The 17,248-nt window shown below is 41.4% G+C and overlaps 1 protein-coding gene across 4 annotated transcripts in view; it reads right to left on the bottom strand.

Moving 5' to 3' along the window:
* Positions 1-954: 954 nt before the first annotated feature.
* The window catches only part of efr3a (EFR3 homolog A (S. cerevisiae)), a 123,895-nt gene continuing 107,601 nt past the window's right edge, over positions 955-17,248 (bottom strand). For 3 of the 4 annotated variants that reach the window (XM_040123063.1, XM_040123064.1, XM_040123061.1), the window contains 9 exons: positions 16,080-16,241; positions 14,207-14,338; positions 13,768-13,835; positions 11,678-11,805; positions 7,376-7,461; positions 6,952-7,000; positions 6,430-6,533; positions 6,222-6,271; positions 5,445-5,550 (listed from right to left, as the gene is read on the bottom strand). In XM_040123063.1, coding sequence (XP_039978997.1) covers positions 5,445-5,550; positions 6,222-6,271; positions 6,430-6,533; positions 6,952-7,000; positions 7,376-7,461; positions 11,678-11,805; positions 13,768-13,835; positions 14,207-14,338; positions 16,080-16,241 — 885 coding nt within the window. Of the gene's footprint in view, positions 5,551-6,221; positions 6,272-6,429; positions 6,534-6,951; positions 7,001-7,375; positions 7,462-11,677; positions 11,806-13,767; positions 13,836-14,206; positions 14,339-16,079; positions 16,242-17,248 lie in introns of all 4 variants that reach the window. The other variant, XM_040123062.1, reaches the window with a different exon arrangement.

The following is a 17,248-nucleotide window of genomic DNA, read 5'->3' as shown; positions in this document are numbered from 1 at the left end:
TTATGCAAAAATAACTGACAACATCTGACTATAGATATAATATTCTATATTTTTTTCATCATATTTTAAAGGCTATAATGTGTTCTACATTAAAAAAAAAAAAATCAAGTGATATTTCCACAGATGAGACCATTTCTCTCAAACGAATAAGAACTGCACAGTCCCACTGAAACCCTGAACTGTCAACTTCACGGTAAACAACAAAAAACCTAATTAATTAAGAAATCAGCGTCTGTTTTCGTCTTGATAAATGTGATTAACAAGAATAAATCTCCCAATCTCTAGCAGGCAACAGTTCGACAACACACGATGCAGAAAATGTACAAAAATATATGATATAATGCTATAATGACACATTCATAAGAGGAAGTGATGGTGTACTCCAGCCACATCCAAACAAACAATTCATCTACTGCTCACTTTTAAAATCTCATTTTTCTCCTAACAAGTTCACTTGGATAAAAATGTGCTGGCTCATTTTTCATCGGTTTGAAGAAAAACCTGATTTTAGGATCCAGTCGATGAGGTAACTTGTTTAGATGGATTTTTTTTTTGTTTCAAGATATATTCCCAGTGCCCCCTCGGGGGCCGACAACTTGATATCAGGATATCATGCAGTTTTAGTACAGCTATGATACTATGATTTTAAATCATAAGATTTTGCATTTAAAGCTGAGACACTACGCAGCGTAGATATGCGGAAAATATAATGCGTCGGTTTAATGCATCAGTGGAGCATATTTTTATACATCAGAGGAAAATATCAAAAGGACTTTTCTTTCATTCAGGCTACTCTGCTTCATAATTTGTCCTTTCATCTTCAAATCCTTTGAAAATGTAGTAGAGACTCGACAAGTCTACCAACTTACGGCTAATGCTCACAGTGGCTCATTTATTCCAAAAATCCGGATCCGCTTACAGTATGTTACAGGCTAAATATCACATTTGGAACACACAAAGACTCCGTTTGCAGCTCGAATGAACCTGGAATCTGCGTCGGGGTTGGTTATCTGCGAAACAACGTTGTAACCGGATCTCATTGTGACACTTGCAAAACAAACACGAAGCATCTAAGGTCAAGGGGAAGGATGTGGGATGCTCTCAAGGCGTCGCTACCATGTGCAAGACGAGAGTCATGTGTCAGACAGACGAATGCGTCCTTGAACCACTTTTTCACCATTTTAAAATGGACCCACTGCTGTTTCCAAGGTCGAAGATGAACTTTGAAACTCAACTTTTAAAAGGCTGAAATATGCTTCTCCAAGCTGTACGCAGGCAAACTTCCACAAGGGCCAGTCGGACGCATTCAGGTGGTCGTTTCTCTCGCGATCTCATCGACCAATCAGCTCGCTTGCTCCTGAGCGAGCCTTCGTGACCAAGGGGTTACCCATCTCGGCAGGGGTTTGCACAGAAACTTACGTCTATCCTCGCAGAAGCCAAATCCTTCAAGAGCCCAGGAAAAAATACCAATTTGAAACTCTACATTTGCATGCCTACTGGTTAACCACCATACGGTGATGAAGACCATGTGATATGATCAAAAGCTCAGAAAAAGCCCATCAATGAATCTTGAGGTGCGGTGTTTCATCTCAGTTTTCAGGAGCTCTGCTCTCTAGGCTAACATTACCTCTACTGTGAGAAGGTAATCAGGGACGGTCGAGGAGCTCGCCAGCGCTGATGCTACTACTGCCACCCCCACTGACCGCATGATCCTCGACTTGCACAGACCATTTACAGCCGGCTGAGATCTGATCGCAGCGCAGGCCAGACCACCTCCAGCTGTGCTCTGATCAAACAGCATTTTGACCGCATTGTGTTCTGGTGCATTAACATGTACTTTAACTGATCCAGAAAAGAAATAAGGACGCAGAGTGTGTTGGTACCAGGTGGAAATGGGGTCAGAAGCTTCTTGGCCATCAAAACTAAACAGCAAATGTTCTAAATTATAAGGCTCGTGTTGGTGATTTTGCAAAGTTCACTTAGCCAACTTTTTCTTGTTCAGGAACACAACCTGCGCTCGACAACTCTTCACATTACGAAACCGTCTGAAACATACACGGCCAGGCAGAAAAAAGCCGTCACATCCTGCTGAGCAGAACTCAGACTCCTCGACTATTTCTTCCTCATCTCTTTCGTTCAGTTCTCCATCTTATTTCGCCATTTTTCACCATCTAATACCTTTCAACTCTAAACAGAGAAAAGGCGCAACGGGAACAGATCTGCTTCCAATCAAGCCAGACCAGACTGAAAAAACAATTCCTCCCCACAAACTAGCCAACTGATTTAGTTTAATGTTTTTAGAATACACTCAACCAAACCAATCTTCTCTGAATGAAGGGACACACTGATCGACCTTCAACCTCGGATAAAGCAAAGGCAGACATGTGCTCTAAACAGCTGCTCAGACCAAGCGAAGGCAGCAGGTATCTGCCTCCAACTGGAAGGATTTTTCTTCCTGCACTGAGCTCAGATCAGAGAAAATACTGATAACCATCTGTTATTACAGATCACAGCTGCAGCTTCACCAGATATGAAGGATCTCACTCCAAACATGCCTCCCGTACCCTTTCAGGAAACAAAATTTGGCTTTGCGGTAACTTTTGAAAAAGCACAGATGATCAAATCCTCCAAAATGTCATTGCTTTGTATCAGAGTGGCTGAAGCTAATAATAATAATGACTTTGATCAGGTGTAAGCTGCTGCTGCTCTCTTAATTTGAAATGAAACTCTCCATATGGCTCCTGGCAGGACACTGGCTCAGATGACACTCAGCTTTTTTAGATTAAGAAATGTTTTGGTTTTTTAGAAGCTGCCAGCGGAGCAATGAGGAGTTAAAGCTGCCGGTCGAGTCGCAGATGTCCACGGCGAACGTACCAACTTTGCGCGCAGGAAGCTGGACGAACATGCTGGGCGAAATCTAATTTAGCAGGAAGAGAGAGTTTTTGCGGCCGATATCACGGGTAGAACGCAGGAGCTTTAATTTCATGCCTCAAATCATTCAATGTCACAAACACTCAGTTTTACCACATATACACTGACAGTGTGGCTGTGATGCTAGCAGCATTGCTCGCTTACGCATACTTGTCCGTGTTCATGCCTAACTCATTAATTATTATTTGAAAAAAAATAAAAAATCCTATAGGGGGCACGGTGAAACTGAATCACACCTGGCCAAAACTGAAATGCCTTCAACCTTGTCACCTACATCTTCTGTTTGTTCAGCAGCTCAAGCAGGTCTGGCGTGGTGCCCGCTGACGGACCAGTTAGAACTTAGCAGGAGGGATGAAGTATGGGAACCGACCCAGCTACATCCGGGAAAAATAATGAAAATGGTGATGAGTGCGGACCAGGTGGACGCAGCTGCGCAGGCTGCTGTAAATGGACTCACAGAAACAACGAGGGAAACCCGTCGCTTACAAACACGCGCGAGTAGCCGCGGAGACACCGGGTGACCGTCATGCACACTTGATCGCAGTGTTGAAAAAAAAGACACAAGTGCTGTAATATGTTGAGCCAAAGTGCTGGTACAAAAAAATAATCCAGCTATATAAAAGTCATACGTGCATGAAATTACTCCCAAAACGAACTGAACTGTCGGTCAAATGTAGCTCAGATCCCTAAAGATATCACACGTTTCAGTGTTTTGCAGTTTAGGGTTTGTGCTCTGCTCTGTCTGTATTTTCACGATCTTTCATGATCGGTCAAATTTTTCCCGAGTTCTCTGCAATGAAATCTTGATTCAGAGGGTTTCATTCCAAATATGTAGGAGAGGAGCAGCAAGATGTTGGCTGAAAATCAATACTTCTATTTACAATTCAAAACAAGGTCTATCCATGCTGGTAGTTGAGGTCAACTACTATTTCTTAAAAAAATTTTTAATGTAGGTTTTTGTGATCTCTCCCAGTCGACCGCTTCGTTGTCGACTGGTTCAGGTTTGAGGAAGACTTTCTGACATTTGTTGGACACGGCTGCTCGAAACGTGATTCAATCCAGATGTTTCTTAGAGCTGCTTCACTATTTCCTGTTCGTTTAGTCATCACATGTCACATTTTTGAGGCTTTGTTGACCTGTCACCTGGACTGTTTCTTCTTGAAATTAGATAACAGTACAAAAGAGAGCTAGAAAATGCTGCAGTAGTTAGTAATGACAATCTTAGGTAATTACATCATTTACCAAACCGGTGTTTCTGACAGAGTTGGGTTTACTCGATGATCAAGATGAAAATTACAAATTTTATAAATGTGCTACTTTACAAACCTTCAGGAACAAGGAAATCAGACCGGAACATTTGCACCGTTCCACTGCGGCTGTCCAAGACTGAAGTCTGAAGAACTGCCACTATCGAGAGCTCTGCAACGCAACATCTGAGGCAACCGTGCAATCACCAACCCTGAGCGAGCCCCTTCCACTGAACAGTGTTGAAAAGGCAACTCTCTTTTGCTTGTCTTTTGATAGTCTCTTTGTCAATCTACGCCTTGCCATCGCAAGTTGTTTCTGATGCTTATTTAGCTTTAAATAGCAAAGACTGAACAGAGAAGAGTGATTGTACTGAACAGGTTGTAACAGCCATGCAGCAGTGAGCCTAAAACCAACCTGCCTTCTATCACCGGTGACGTTATTTAGCTTTTTATAGTTGACAGCTAAGATATTGTACATTTCTACTCATTAGTGACTGCACTGACGGGTACTGATCAACGTGAGAACAGATACTTGTTCGGAGGCAGAAGCTGGCTTTGAGGCGGGAGCCTTACAGCTAAAACCAGCTTCATACTTTAAGCCCGAAACTGGTTTTAGCCGTCCCCACAAGAGTTCAGTTTCAGACTAAAGCATATATACAGGCTGTGAAGTGCTGACCAGACCAGAAAGAAAAAGAGTGACTGGATCAGAGTCATGCTTGGAAGCAACATCAGATTCAGCATCAAATCACTGAAATCTCAAAGTGGAAGCTGTTATTTTTGCTGTTAATGTGTTTGTTCTTGGTAACTTAAGTTCTGTTTTGTTTCAGGGACGTGAGTCGGGAAACACAGTGCAGAGAATCAGACTATCTAAAAAAAAAAGAAAAAAGGACCTGCCAGGGTTTTTAAAGTGTTACAAGTGGCAGTATTGGATTCAGAAGTACCGTTTTCAAATCCGAGGCTCTCAAGCTAAATGGAAAAAATAAACTTTCAGGTTTCGGTTTTACGGAAGATTAAGGAAGTTTAGTTTTCAGGACAGGTAACTCCTCTTCATATCAAACTGAAAATGTCTGTTTGTCTGCATTCTGTGTTCCTGATAAAGCCCCTGAAGCCTTGGTGCAGACTGTGATTGTGTCATTCTTTTTCAGCATTTTAAATTTTGCATTTTGTGTTTCAGCCGTTTTTTGGAGGTGTGTGTGTGTGTGTGTGTGTGTGTGTGTGTGTGTGTGTGTATGTGTGTGTATGTGTGTGTGCGCGCAATGTTTATGCTCAGTAGACACACAGGTCTGGAAACTTCATCTCGTAGACTGGTACGGACTGGTGCTGCGTGTGTCCCGCTGAGATCGAAACCACTCCGGACGGGCTGGGAGGAGGCCTGGTGGGGGATGATGGGTGATGGGTGAGGGGTGGGGTGTGGGTAGTGGTGAGACAGGGGCAAGATGTTAAACTGGGGTTTCCATGTTGTCAATCAGATGGAAAAACTAGTCCTAGAGGATGGGAACCGCTAATGTGAGACCAGAAAATTTAACTGACGGAAGGATGAGAAGTTTTCTATTATTAGATCTTTACCACTACTGGAGCAAAAAATGTAAAATATTTATCTCATCAGAATGTAATGTTGGAATAAAAGCATAAAGCACAGCTCAGGCCGCCGGGAGCTTGGTCATTCGTTTCAGAGGTATCCTGTCACGAACTGTGTTGGACACATCGACTAACACAGAAATTCCCAAACACAGAGTTACACAAATGTATCAGAAACCCACACTGCAGGTGACTGTAATTCTACCCCAAATTAGGCAATGTTTTAAACATATATTTTCGATGTCATTAGCACAATATTTTAAGAAAAATATAAATAAAAACATAGACAGGAATTGACCCCCAGGAATGGGACTAGCGTGCCTACATCAATGTTCGCCTGAACAAGGAAATATGAAAACTCTATCTGCAGATGCTCTGTTGAAATTAAACTGTGAGCCTGAGACTGATAAGTAAACTAAGTTCAAAAGTTATGAACAAAAGTTATCAGAAAGATGACAGACTCACCGAATTGTAAGTTCGAAGATTTGTGCCAGCCGGTCGTGCAACATGTTCGCCTGAGGAAATCCAACAAATCAACGTGAGCAGGAGTTTACTCCTCTTTTTTTATTCATTTATTCTTTTTAAATACGTTTGATGCTGAAGCTTGGTAACGCTTCATTGGAGTTTTTCGCTTTCGTTTATCGATATAAAAATTTCTTTTTTCTTTTTTTACCTTGGACTCGCAGTGAGCGGCGATCTCCTCAAACGGAGCTTTCTGGAACTTCTCCATCACCTGACGCCTCTTCTCTCTCTCCTGCTCCTCAAGACCGGTGGTATCTGAAAACAGACAGAGGTGAATGATGTGTCAGTTATTCCTCACTACATTTCACTTAGCTTCAATCCCAGTGACTCTAAACTTGTGTATATTTGGTCTTTACTGAAATGTGATCTTTAAATCAGACCCTAAAGCAGGCCCCTTATATGTGAGCCGTGTATGAAATATGATTTCACTACCAGGTTTTGTCAGCCATGCCATGCCAGTCAGTAAACCTTTATAATTCACAGGACATTACAGTCCACATGTTGGTTACTCGTCTGGGCAGCGGTGGCCTGAAATGTGATGGGACTCTTGACAAAAAAGCCAAATCGTATATTTCATTTGCATTCAGCCAGACACTTCGGCGAGTCCACAGAAAGGTGAGGAGAGGCTTAAAGTAAAAGTTCTACAGTCTCAAAAACGTGTCCTTGATCTTACCAATGGCCTTCTTCAGGGTCTCAAACGTGATCTCCTCAGCCAGCTGAGACTGCAGAGAGATAAGAACAGAGCCGGTTCAAACAAAAATCATGGCGACAGCCTGCTGCTCGAGTTGACTCTCCACCTTACGGCTAATGATGAGAAGTTTTGAGCCTTCAACAGATAAAAGCATATTTGTGTGTGTGTGTGTGTGTGTGTATGTATATGTGTGTATAAAATACATCTTATATTTCCATATTGGCATTTTAAAGGCTTGTGTGCAGGTCATAATGTTCTCTGTCCTTCTACATCCCCGTCCCTGAGCATCCTGGGGGTTAGCGACAGCCACAAAGTGTGTGTGTGTGTGTGTGTGTGTGTGTGTGTGTGTTGGTGTGAGTTTGAAAGAGCCTGACATTGTTCCCTTTCAAGGAAAATTAGATCTGACCTTGTCTGGAATGCTGTTGGACATGATGTCCACTTGGAGGGAGATTGTGTCCACAAAACTCTTCCTCCTGGTCAGACGGTCTTCATCTGCAGGACCACAGAGACAAGTTCACGCTAGGACTCACATCCACTTTGAACCCTGACATACTGTCTAAACTATCGCACAAAACGGCACGAGCGGGACAATCACGCGGACAGAAATGTGAACTCTTGTGTTCGCTTTGTTGGCAGCATCAGTACAGAAAACTACTACTTAGTTCTATATACAATTACGTGTTGCATTCGAAATGGTTTGAGGTTTGATACCCAGCCCGAAGTAGTTGTATGAACACTTACAGATGAAGGAGCCTGTGATTCTGGGTGAACACATACCATCGGCCATTATGGCAGCTAACTGGTCATTACTGTACTGTTAAATAACACAGGGGTTCAGCGTATGAGCAAAAACTGGACCAGAACAGTTCACAGTGTGGTTCATAAGGACTGCGAGACTAGTCCTGCCCAAATGGAATTCCCACAATTAATCATCAAAGAATAACATGGTAGAGCTGTTCCAACAGTCCCCTGTAAGTCCACCTAGAGATCCACTTAAGCACAGTGTCAGTGAAACCCGAATGTTTCATATAGCTTCGACGGTTTTACATAAAACTGACTGTCTGCTCCATAAAAACGGCAGCATCAGCCATTTGGTCAAATTCCTACAACCACCAATGTATACGTTTTCGTGACAAGCGACCTCCAGTGGTTGTACGAGTACTGACTGCCCTCACTCAGTCTCAACCTAGGAAGTATTGTAGCGTGACGTTGTTAAATCTTGGCAAAACCTCTGAGAAAGAGATCAGGGCACATGGCTGGAAAGTGGCTGACCTTGACACCACAGACGGCCGTTCGCATCCCATCCCCTGCCAGCAGTCGGTGTTGGTTGCCTTAAATTATGAAGACAATCCTTCTCTGACCCTAACCAAGTAGTTTTAGTGGCCTAAACTCTGGAAGGCACAAAGCCTGATCCTGATCCCACAAAGCAATAAACTTTTCAGATACTTCGCCCCCCCCCAGGACAGCTTGTCTTAACACCACCCGCTCAAACATTTCTGTATTCATCCAGGTCTGCGCTGGTAAAAAATAAAAAACCACTGAATTGCAGCTACTGTCTCAACCCGAGGGAAAAAAAACAGCGTCAAGGTCATCGGGTAAGGGTCGGAGAAGCAACGGACCAGACAAGGTGTAAAAACAGGGAGAAAGGAAAAACATGAAACAGCGGCACTTTCTAATTGTTGTTTGGATGAGACACAGTGACCTTTGCTGTGCACCTTGAGCAGGTATGACAGCCAGCCTCAAGGCTCTAATGAGGAAACTGAGGTTAGAGACCCAGACAGAGACAGACAGAGACAGAGTTTTTGACATTTGGCTCACACTCTTACCTATAATACAAAACTATAGCAGAATTATCTTTAATTTTAAGATCACTGACATAACAAGGCAGCAGTAGAGAGAACCAGAAACTTAAGGAAAAGGTTTACCAACGGCTGTGTAAGTACAGTTTGTCAGTCTTGTTATAGAGCTCATGTAGATTTTTTTTCAAATGGAGGTGTTTATGATACATGAAATGTCTCGTCTTTAGCTCTAATCCCTGCTCTAAAACTAACTGTTAGCCAGCACACTCATTTAGTTCAACAATCATTCGGTGTTTGCCCTTTAATACTGACCATCTCTAACGCTAGTCTTTCACAGAAACTCAAGCTGCAAAGAGAATCTAACGTTTTTACGAGATGGAAGTGATCTCACATCTGTTGGATTACTGACAATCAAAATAAATCAGAAAGATCAGTGGAAAAAAGAAATCCTTGTTCTAGGTGAAAAACAACACAAAGAGAAATGAAAATGTCTTGAGTTATGGTAATTAATGGTCATTACAACAGAAGTTGATTTACGTATGGTTTATCTGAACTGCCTCTACAATTCCAGCCTGTGTCGACATGATCATTGTACTGTGGACACTGGAGAAGCAACATGTGGACAATTATTTGCTACTCTGGCAACCTTTTTTTTTTAATTTTTGTATGTCGGTGGGTAGATTGTGTTTGTATTTTTTTATGCACGTGTTCTAGAAATGATCTGAATAACTTAGCTGAATAATAGCTAACCGGCTTAGTTGCTAAATAGAAAACCAGTTAAGGCAGTTGGTTCAAGGGAATGTGTTCGTACCTTCATCTCATAAATGGCTATAAATCATGATGCATCTCTTTAGTGGAGCAGTTTTTGTACTGACGGAGCAGGGTTATATAAAACTGGATGGATTGACAGCTCATATGGTCGAGCATTTTGGACTCCGGTTCTCTTTGTTCCCTCAAAGGTCAGCACTGTCAAGGCGGTTCGCAACGGACAATGTCAAAACTTGGCATGTCAAAGTTCAACAAAGTGGAGAAAGAAGGGAATCTACTTTGTGGTCTGCAATAGTGATTCCACGCTAATTCACTGATTTGGTGCAAACTTTCAGGTGAAAGTGTTGCCCGTAGTGCCGAACCCACTGAGAATCAACACCGACTCTGCAGCTCTACGCACCTTTTCGCTTCCTTTAAAGCATGAAGTTGTTCTCTGAATGCGCAGAGTCCTTCAATCCTTATTAATTTGTTCCCATTTGTTCCCACAAAACAAGCTCAGACAGACCGAGTTTTAACCACCTGCCCAGCACCAAACGCCAGGCGCTATTTGTCCTGTTTTGTATAATGACAAAAAATGAAGCTCTACACAATTAAAAGATAACTTTCTACATTAACGTATGCACAACAACAAACGAAAAGTACTACAATATTCATAGTCTGCACGGGTCATGTACTTGCAGTTCATGTACTCACCATAACATGTCCGAATGCAATGCAAGCAAAATAGTGCAGAAGTGATTAAACCAATTGCTTTTAATACATGATGTCTACAACTACACAAAACAACTATCATTGGAAATGACAGGAAATACGTAAAAGCTACAAGAATTTTTCTGATGCTGTTGGATCCACTAAGGTTTTGGGGTATTTTTCCTTTCAGTTTTTCTATGTGGTTGGGTCCTGTGTAGCTCAACGGTAGAGCATCTAAGCTGCCAGGGTTGTGGGTTCTATCCCCTCTTAAGGTAACTATGTAAAGATGTATTATTCCATAGGATGTGTATTTTTAGCACTTAAGACTCATTCGAAGATTGCTTTCAATACCGCTGGTACAAAAAAGCATCTTAAGGCTACATTTATCAGCTTTTTCTCTACTGTCAAATCAGACAGAATGAATAGCAGGAATTCTGCAGCGACTGGAGTTGTCTCTGTTTAAGAGACCATGACGACCAAAGTGACCAAAACGTTTAACATCGTTTATCTGCAGCCACCATGACAGGAGATCAATGACAGCAGGTAACTGGGTCTAATTCCACAGCAGCCTCGCCTACAGTCCTACTCTAGCTGGTTACCTCTGGACGTCTGCTTGCACCTGTGGAGGATTTTTCCTACTGTGTAAAGCACTGTGTTAGACGAAAGCATGACAGAGGGAAGAAAACAGAAGCACACTTTCTGTTAGACCAACGACGAGGCAATTAGCAGACAGTTTTCTCACCATGTTAGATGTGTAATTCAGTGAAAATCAAAGTGTGGTTGAGCCAAACCGATGTCTTTTTAAGGAACTTGTGATCTAAATTCATCACTTTTTTTGAACAAGGCTAAAGTTGATACTTGGAGAGAATAAAACATGACGTAATATCTTTCTTGCCGTTTGTGTTTATGGGTTTCAAGTTTACTTCCAAGGCTAGATTTGAAAACGATGAAAGAAACCTAATCTTGAGGATTAACTGTTCCTACAGAAGCAACTATTTTTGTCCATGAAATCCCACAGAGGTCCATGTTGTTCTCATGTGAAATATGGACACTTGACTATGACAGCCTTCAGTGTGACAAAGCAGACCACACAGTAGGTTTATTTAAGTTTATTTTCTGTTCACTGAAAAAACTCTTTAAGCTGTTAATCCTTCAAAGCCTTTTTTCGCTAAATCTTCACCAAGAGTGCCAACAGTTCCTGGAGGCAGCGAGAGTTGTTTTTTTATGTCTAGATCTGTGTTAAAACTCAAAACTCCGGGCTTCCCAGTAGCCTACCATGTGGTAGTGACACCCACAGTTTGGTTATAGTTAGGGACCTTTTTTTTGCCTGTCGCTGCTACATATCAATAAAGGATTAAAATGTGAAAACATTTTTTAAAAACACCGTCAAAGCTCTATAAAAGAGCCTGTAAAGCTGTGTGATTAGTGTGTGGTGACCTGGCCAGTCGTACCTGTGACTTGGGGCACATAGGGGATGGAGAGTCTCTCTGCGTTGTATCCCGGTCCTGCCAGACACTCCGCCATATTGGATGTCTGGAAGTACAGCAGTCTGTCCTCCTTGTCCAAAGACTCGGGGAGTCTGGAAAGAAGAGGGTGAGGGATGAAAACTACGACTGTGATCAACTTCTTCCAGTAAAACCACACATACAGCATCTTTAGAAACTATTTATTTCGATTTATTTGTATTTCAACAATCTGGTGATTAAATTGCTTGGACATTTGGGTTGTCCAGATAATCTAAGCAAAGGAGAACTGAGCTGTCTTGAAGCTCTAAGGCAATGGAGCAAATTGAGCATGTAAAGTCCCTGCATCTTTCACCGCAGAGGGTGATACTATAAGGGGGTTTTAAAACCAGAAATAGGTGCTGGTTCTTAGGGTCTTACGATCCGGTTTCATCAGCAGATGACTGGTGATTTGGGAGCTCTAGATAGAGCTTAGAGTGACTGCAGGTTTACACTAGGGATGTGCTGGTATCACATTTTCATCTTACAATTATGGCCGCAAAAAATATCAGAGTAAATTGTAGTATGAGGATAATCATAAAGTTTTCCTGAAATACAACTATTGGCGCTAATATATACTAAAATTACTTTAATCAAACCTTACAAACTGGACTGTGAATTGTTTACTGCAGCTTTGTTGGACTCAAATGAACTATAAAAAAAAGCAGGTTTGTTGTTTACCAGTGTAGGACAGTTGACTGGAAATTACAGCTCAGTGTCTGTGTCTCACAGATTCTATGCACCCACTCATGTTTCCATATACAGTATGTTCTGATTCCTCTCAGAAGGTGATAAATGTGGGAAAAAAATCCCGCAAAAAAACAAACAGAATCCTGCACACACGCCATCACTTGCACTCACTGTATTTGCAAGGTTTCGGTCCTGAGATATCCAAACACATTCAATTAATGAATTTAATTAATTCAATTAATTTCAGTGTCCAGAATTTTTTTGGTTCTCTTGTTGAGCTTTTCCTCATCTGAATCGAGGGTCTAAGGACAGAAGGTGTCACACTCTATACAGATCGCAAAGCTCCTCGAGGCAAATTCTGGATTTGTGATACTGGGCTATATAAACAGAATTAATTTGACTTGACTTCCACAGTCAGAACTGTCTGTAAGACTCTATGAAATGCTAGAACTTTAACCTAGTAACGGTCACCTGTCTGTGTTAATGGTTAAAATGCAGAATGTTAGAACCCAATCGCCACAGGCTGCGGCACAGTTATATTGGGCTCTCACAATCCACTGTGGCGGCCAGACAATGAGCCTGGTTCTCCGGTTCGGCTGGCTAGTCGAAATAAGACTGCTAATGAAGGCAGGAGTCTGCAATGTCTGTAAGCAAGTGAATTTTGAACAGGGATACTGTGGAAATGATTTTAATAAATAATGGTTAAGCCCTAATAGAAACAGATTGGTATGTACTGTATATCTGACTACTCATGTTGGGCTGACATTATGTCATGTCTTACTGAGAACACGCATTGACTAAGATGTCTAAGGAAGTTTAAATCACTCAAACAAACCGGCGCTGTCGAATTGAGACCAGGTTTTTTCAGTGCTAATGCGGATACCTTACCTGGGTCTCGGGTACGATACCAAACTGATACTCTTCTTCGGTACCTTACTTTGATGATTATAAGCATGTTTTTCTACAAAAACACTTTTTTCATTGAACAAAAGAAGCCAAAGTTCAAAAGTTCAAAATTATTAGTAAACAAGACCAAGAATACGACCAGATGTTAGATTCGCTGTCAACTTTCTGTACTTGACACCTCTCGTTGTACTGAGACATTTCTGTTTGAGACAAAAAAAAGTATCGAGGTTTGATAGCCAACCCCAGGATTATGATGATTGTGAAAGCTGTAGTTTGTGGGTTTCTTAGATTGGATTTGGTTATGTGTAGTATGTGTCGCAAAGTTCATTATTTTCTACACTTGACATAGAACTGGTTCTTCCACTTTGCTGAGCCTGAACTCAATCAATCTAGAAATGTTTTTTAAAATCAAACATCCAATCTGCTCATTAGTGGACACTTACGGACACTTGTCTCTGAAGATGTGCTCTGGGAGGAGGTATGGTGCATCCATGTTCCTCAACTCGATAACCTGGAGAGAAAACAACGGAAACAGCAAATGGTTTTCAGTTTGAACCATTTTACTTGCACAGCGGGTACATAACGGAGAATGACAGCAACTACAAGAAAAAACCAGCTTTAACAGCCAGAAACAGCGGTGCATCATCAGCCTTTTAAAACCCTTAAACAGTTCAGTCTACAGAGCAAGAGCAAGTCTTAAATTGTTTGAGAAATGGAAATTTTACAACATGGTCTGAAAAAGCCATCGACAGCCAAGCGTTGTGAAGTTTCTCCAACATCCAAACTACCAACACCAACAGCCTCACAAGTGCGGTGAAAGACAAACCAGTGACGTCCAGTAAGGTAACGCGACAATGAAGTCAGAATGAGCCGATGACCCACCTTGCTGACGTGCTGACAGAATGGAGGGTTGGCGATCATCTGGCTCAGGAAGTTGAGGTACGCCGCCACCAACGCCATGATGCCACAGCGAATAAACATCGGCATGTTCTCCTCGCTGGCCAGAGCCATGTCCTGCATAAACCAGGGACACTTTAGCAAACACATTAACAATTTTACTACTTATGGTGTTTGTTGGTGGAGATTTCTATTTACACCAACAGTATAGCAAATACCAAACGATACCAAATAGCATCACTTGGTCATTTAACGAGTTTATGACTTTAAAATCTCCGCAGAGAAAACTTCTCAGTGTTGGCACATTTCTTGTTGGTCACTGAGAAACTATGAATATTTCCAAAACAAAACGCCTCTTTATTAGCATCAAAAACTTTGTAAAAGTGTTACTTAGGTATTTTCACTTATTTCTTTATGACACAGATCAAAATGGAGAGAGATTCAAGCCAAGGAAGTGAAAACACTTTACACCACTGATCCAGAAGATCTTCTATCTTTTATGTATATAAAACCCTAAAATAACAAATAAATTAATAAAATTATATTATAATAAATGATGTTGTGCATTCTGAGAAAAAGAAAAACCTCTGTAGCATTACTAGATGGACTATATTCGTAGGACTTATTTTATTGTTTAAGATATGTATTATTATATATATATATTGTATATTATTTTATTATTTTAAAACTCTTTTGAAAAATAATTTAATTATTTGCAGTATATTTGGGCATATGAATGTTTTTAATCTGTCTGACTATTAAATTAAAAAAATGTTTTTTAAACTCCTTAAGCCCTGTACATGGATTAAACCAGATATTGGGATACCAGTGAAATGATCAAGTACTGAGTTGTGTGTGTGTGTGTGTGTGTGTTTGTACATGTTTTATCTTCTTGAGGAATCAAATATAAACCCATCTGAGTACATCTGTTGCTTTCTGCGCCTTATATCTTATCCCATAAGACTCCAAAGGGTTGAAGATCTTCCCAGTGCAGGTATTGCGTGGGTCTTTGTGTCTGTGTGTGTGTTTGTGTTTGCTTCTTGCCTTCAACGCTGTGACATTTGGATGATAAGATCTCAGTGGGATACACAAACAAGCAGCTGGTGTGTGTGTCAGAGCGACTGTGCAGATTTTCCTCACACCTTTAGGAGGTTTTATTGGACCTGCGTGCGGTCTCCAGTCTACTGACATTAATGACTCGGCGGCTGACAACGACGGCTCACCTGCTCGTCAACCACAGAAATATAAAGCCATAAACACACCATCATCACAAGGCTTCTTGAACCTTAACTTGAGGGCAATTGAACTTTTTACTCCACTACATTGACCTGACAGTTGGAGTTATTGTTCACAAAAAGACAAAATAAGCCAAACAGAGCTGTTGTCAAGTAAAAATGTTTACCTTTTTCAGGAAAAACTGTTTCAGCTCAGTGACTTTTAGACTGTATCTTTTTCTTTCCTTTATTCAGCCTCTTTTTGAATAACTTCTTTTATTGATTTCTGGTCATTTATGCTCTTAACCAGTGTTATAACCCGATCAGAGTGGTCAAAGGGATGAAAATGTGAACATCTACAGTTTCAAGAAAACTGGGCAACTACATCTGCTGAGGAAGATCATGTGACATGACCGAAAGCTCCAGAGGAGCTGTCGAATGGGCATTATATTGTGATTATTTTGTCAAGTGATGTTCCCAAGAACATGAACGAACTTTCAAATCTGACAGATTAGAGATGATTTTTCTTGGTTTTGGGTTCACAAAAGGTTTCTCGTTGGTACAACAGCACTGCTGAATTTCAAAATTTCTAATAAATTAGCCTCAACTCAAGTGACTAAGATGGATGAATTCATTAATTTTACCTGCAGAGCGATGGCGAGCCGGATGAGGTCGATGACCACCTCCTCGTTGGCCAGCTCAATAGTCATAATGGCCAGGGTGGTGAAGAGCAGCTCAAAGTTTTTATGGACGTTATCCTCTTCTTTACAGCCCAGATAGATGTGACGGTAGAGCTGCTGGCCATGCTGGAAGTCACAGCGGACACAAAAGAGAGGAAACATTTCAGTAGAGGACAGAGAAAGGAGAAGGGATGGAAGGAAAGAAGAGAAGAGGTAGAGGAAAGAAACATATAGAAATCGATACTAAATAAACCCTTTCTAGATGCAGTTTTACATCTGGCAAGTCTTCATTTTGCCTGATTAATTTATTATCAGATTAGTTTGCAAACTATATTCCCAGTCCCGGTGAGAACAGCCTGAGTTTGGCCGTGTCCTTCTCTTCCTGAGTTGTCTGTTTGCTGTGGCCTTTCTGAGGAGGCCGTGGAGAGGGATTTTTGCTGTACTTTAGACTCCTGCAACACCCCACTTTTTCTTTTCTTGCGACCACCAAAACCTGTTTTCTGACCTTCTTCTTCACCTCAGTCCACCAGTGGTTTTGTGGGTTTTCCCCAGGACAACCAACTATGACCTTCTGTTCACAGCTTTGAGCAATTCAGGCTCTGAACATGACCCACTACCATGACCCAGAAAAAAATCCTTCCAGGGGTGAGTCGGCCTTGCTGGCAGAGGCCACTACCATCGTTCCCCATTCACATCAAGTGCATGTCTGGGCTACCCAGGTCTGTCTTGCAGCTTCCTTCAAAGAACTAATGACAACAAACTGAATATCTTTGGGTTGGGACTGTCTGGTGGACAAAGCAAAACATCTGAAGACATAACTTTGGGTGATAGAAAACCAGCAGATTGGCCGATAATAAAAAATAATCATTAGTTGTAACCATATGCTGAATAAAACACAACAGCTCCGCTCTCGATGTTGTAAATGAAAATGTTAATGTGATGTACAATGCGAATGAAAATGCAAATCCCATTTACTCTGATTCGGCCTAATAATAACCAACTGTGTCTCCTCTTGCAGCCCTATTTATTTTATAGAATTAATAAAAATTCAAGCTCTCGAACCCTTGCACCGTGCATTTATTTGCTTGACGTGGAGCCCAATGGAAAGTGAAGGCCAATGACTTGTATTCACC

The sequence above is a fragment of the Xiphias gladius genome, unplaced genomic scaffold (genome assembly GCF_016859285.1).
Source record: "Xiphias gladius isolate SHS-SW01 ecotype Sanya breed wild unplaced genomic scaffold, ASM1685928v1 HiC_scaffold_1474, whole genome shotgun sequence".
In the NCBI taxonomy this organism is placed as follows: domain Eukaryota; kingdom Metazoa; phylum Chordata; class Actinopteri; order Istiophoriformes; family Xiphiidae; genus Xiphias; species Xiphias gladius.
This window is presented reverse-complemented; position numbering and strand designations above follow the sequence as displayed.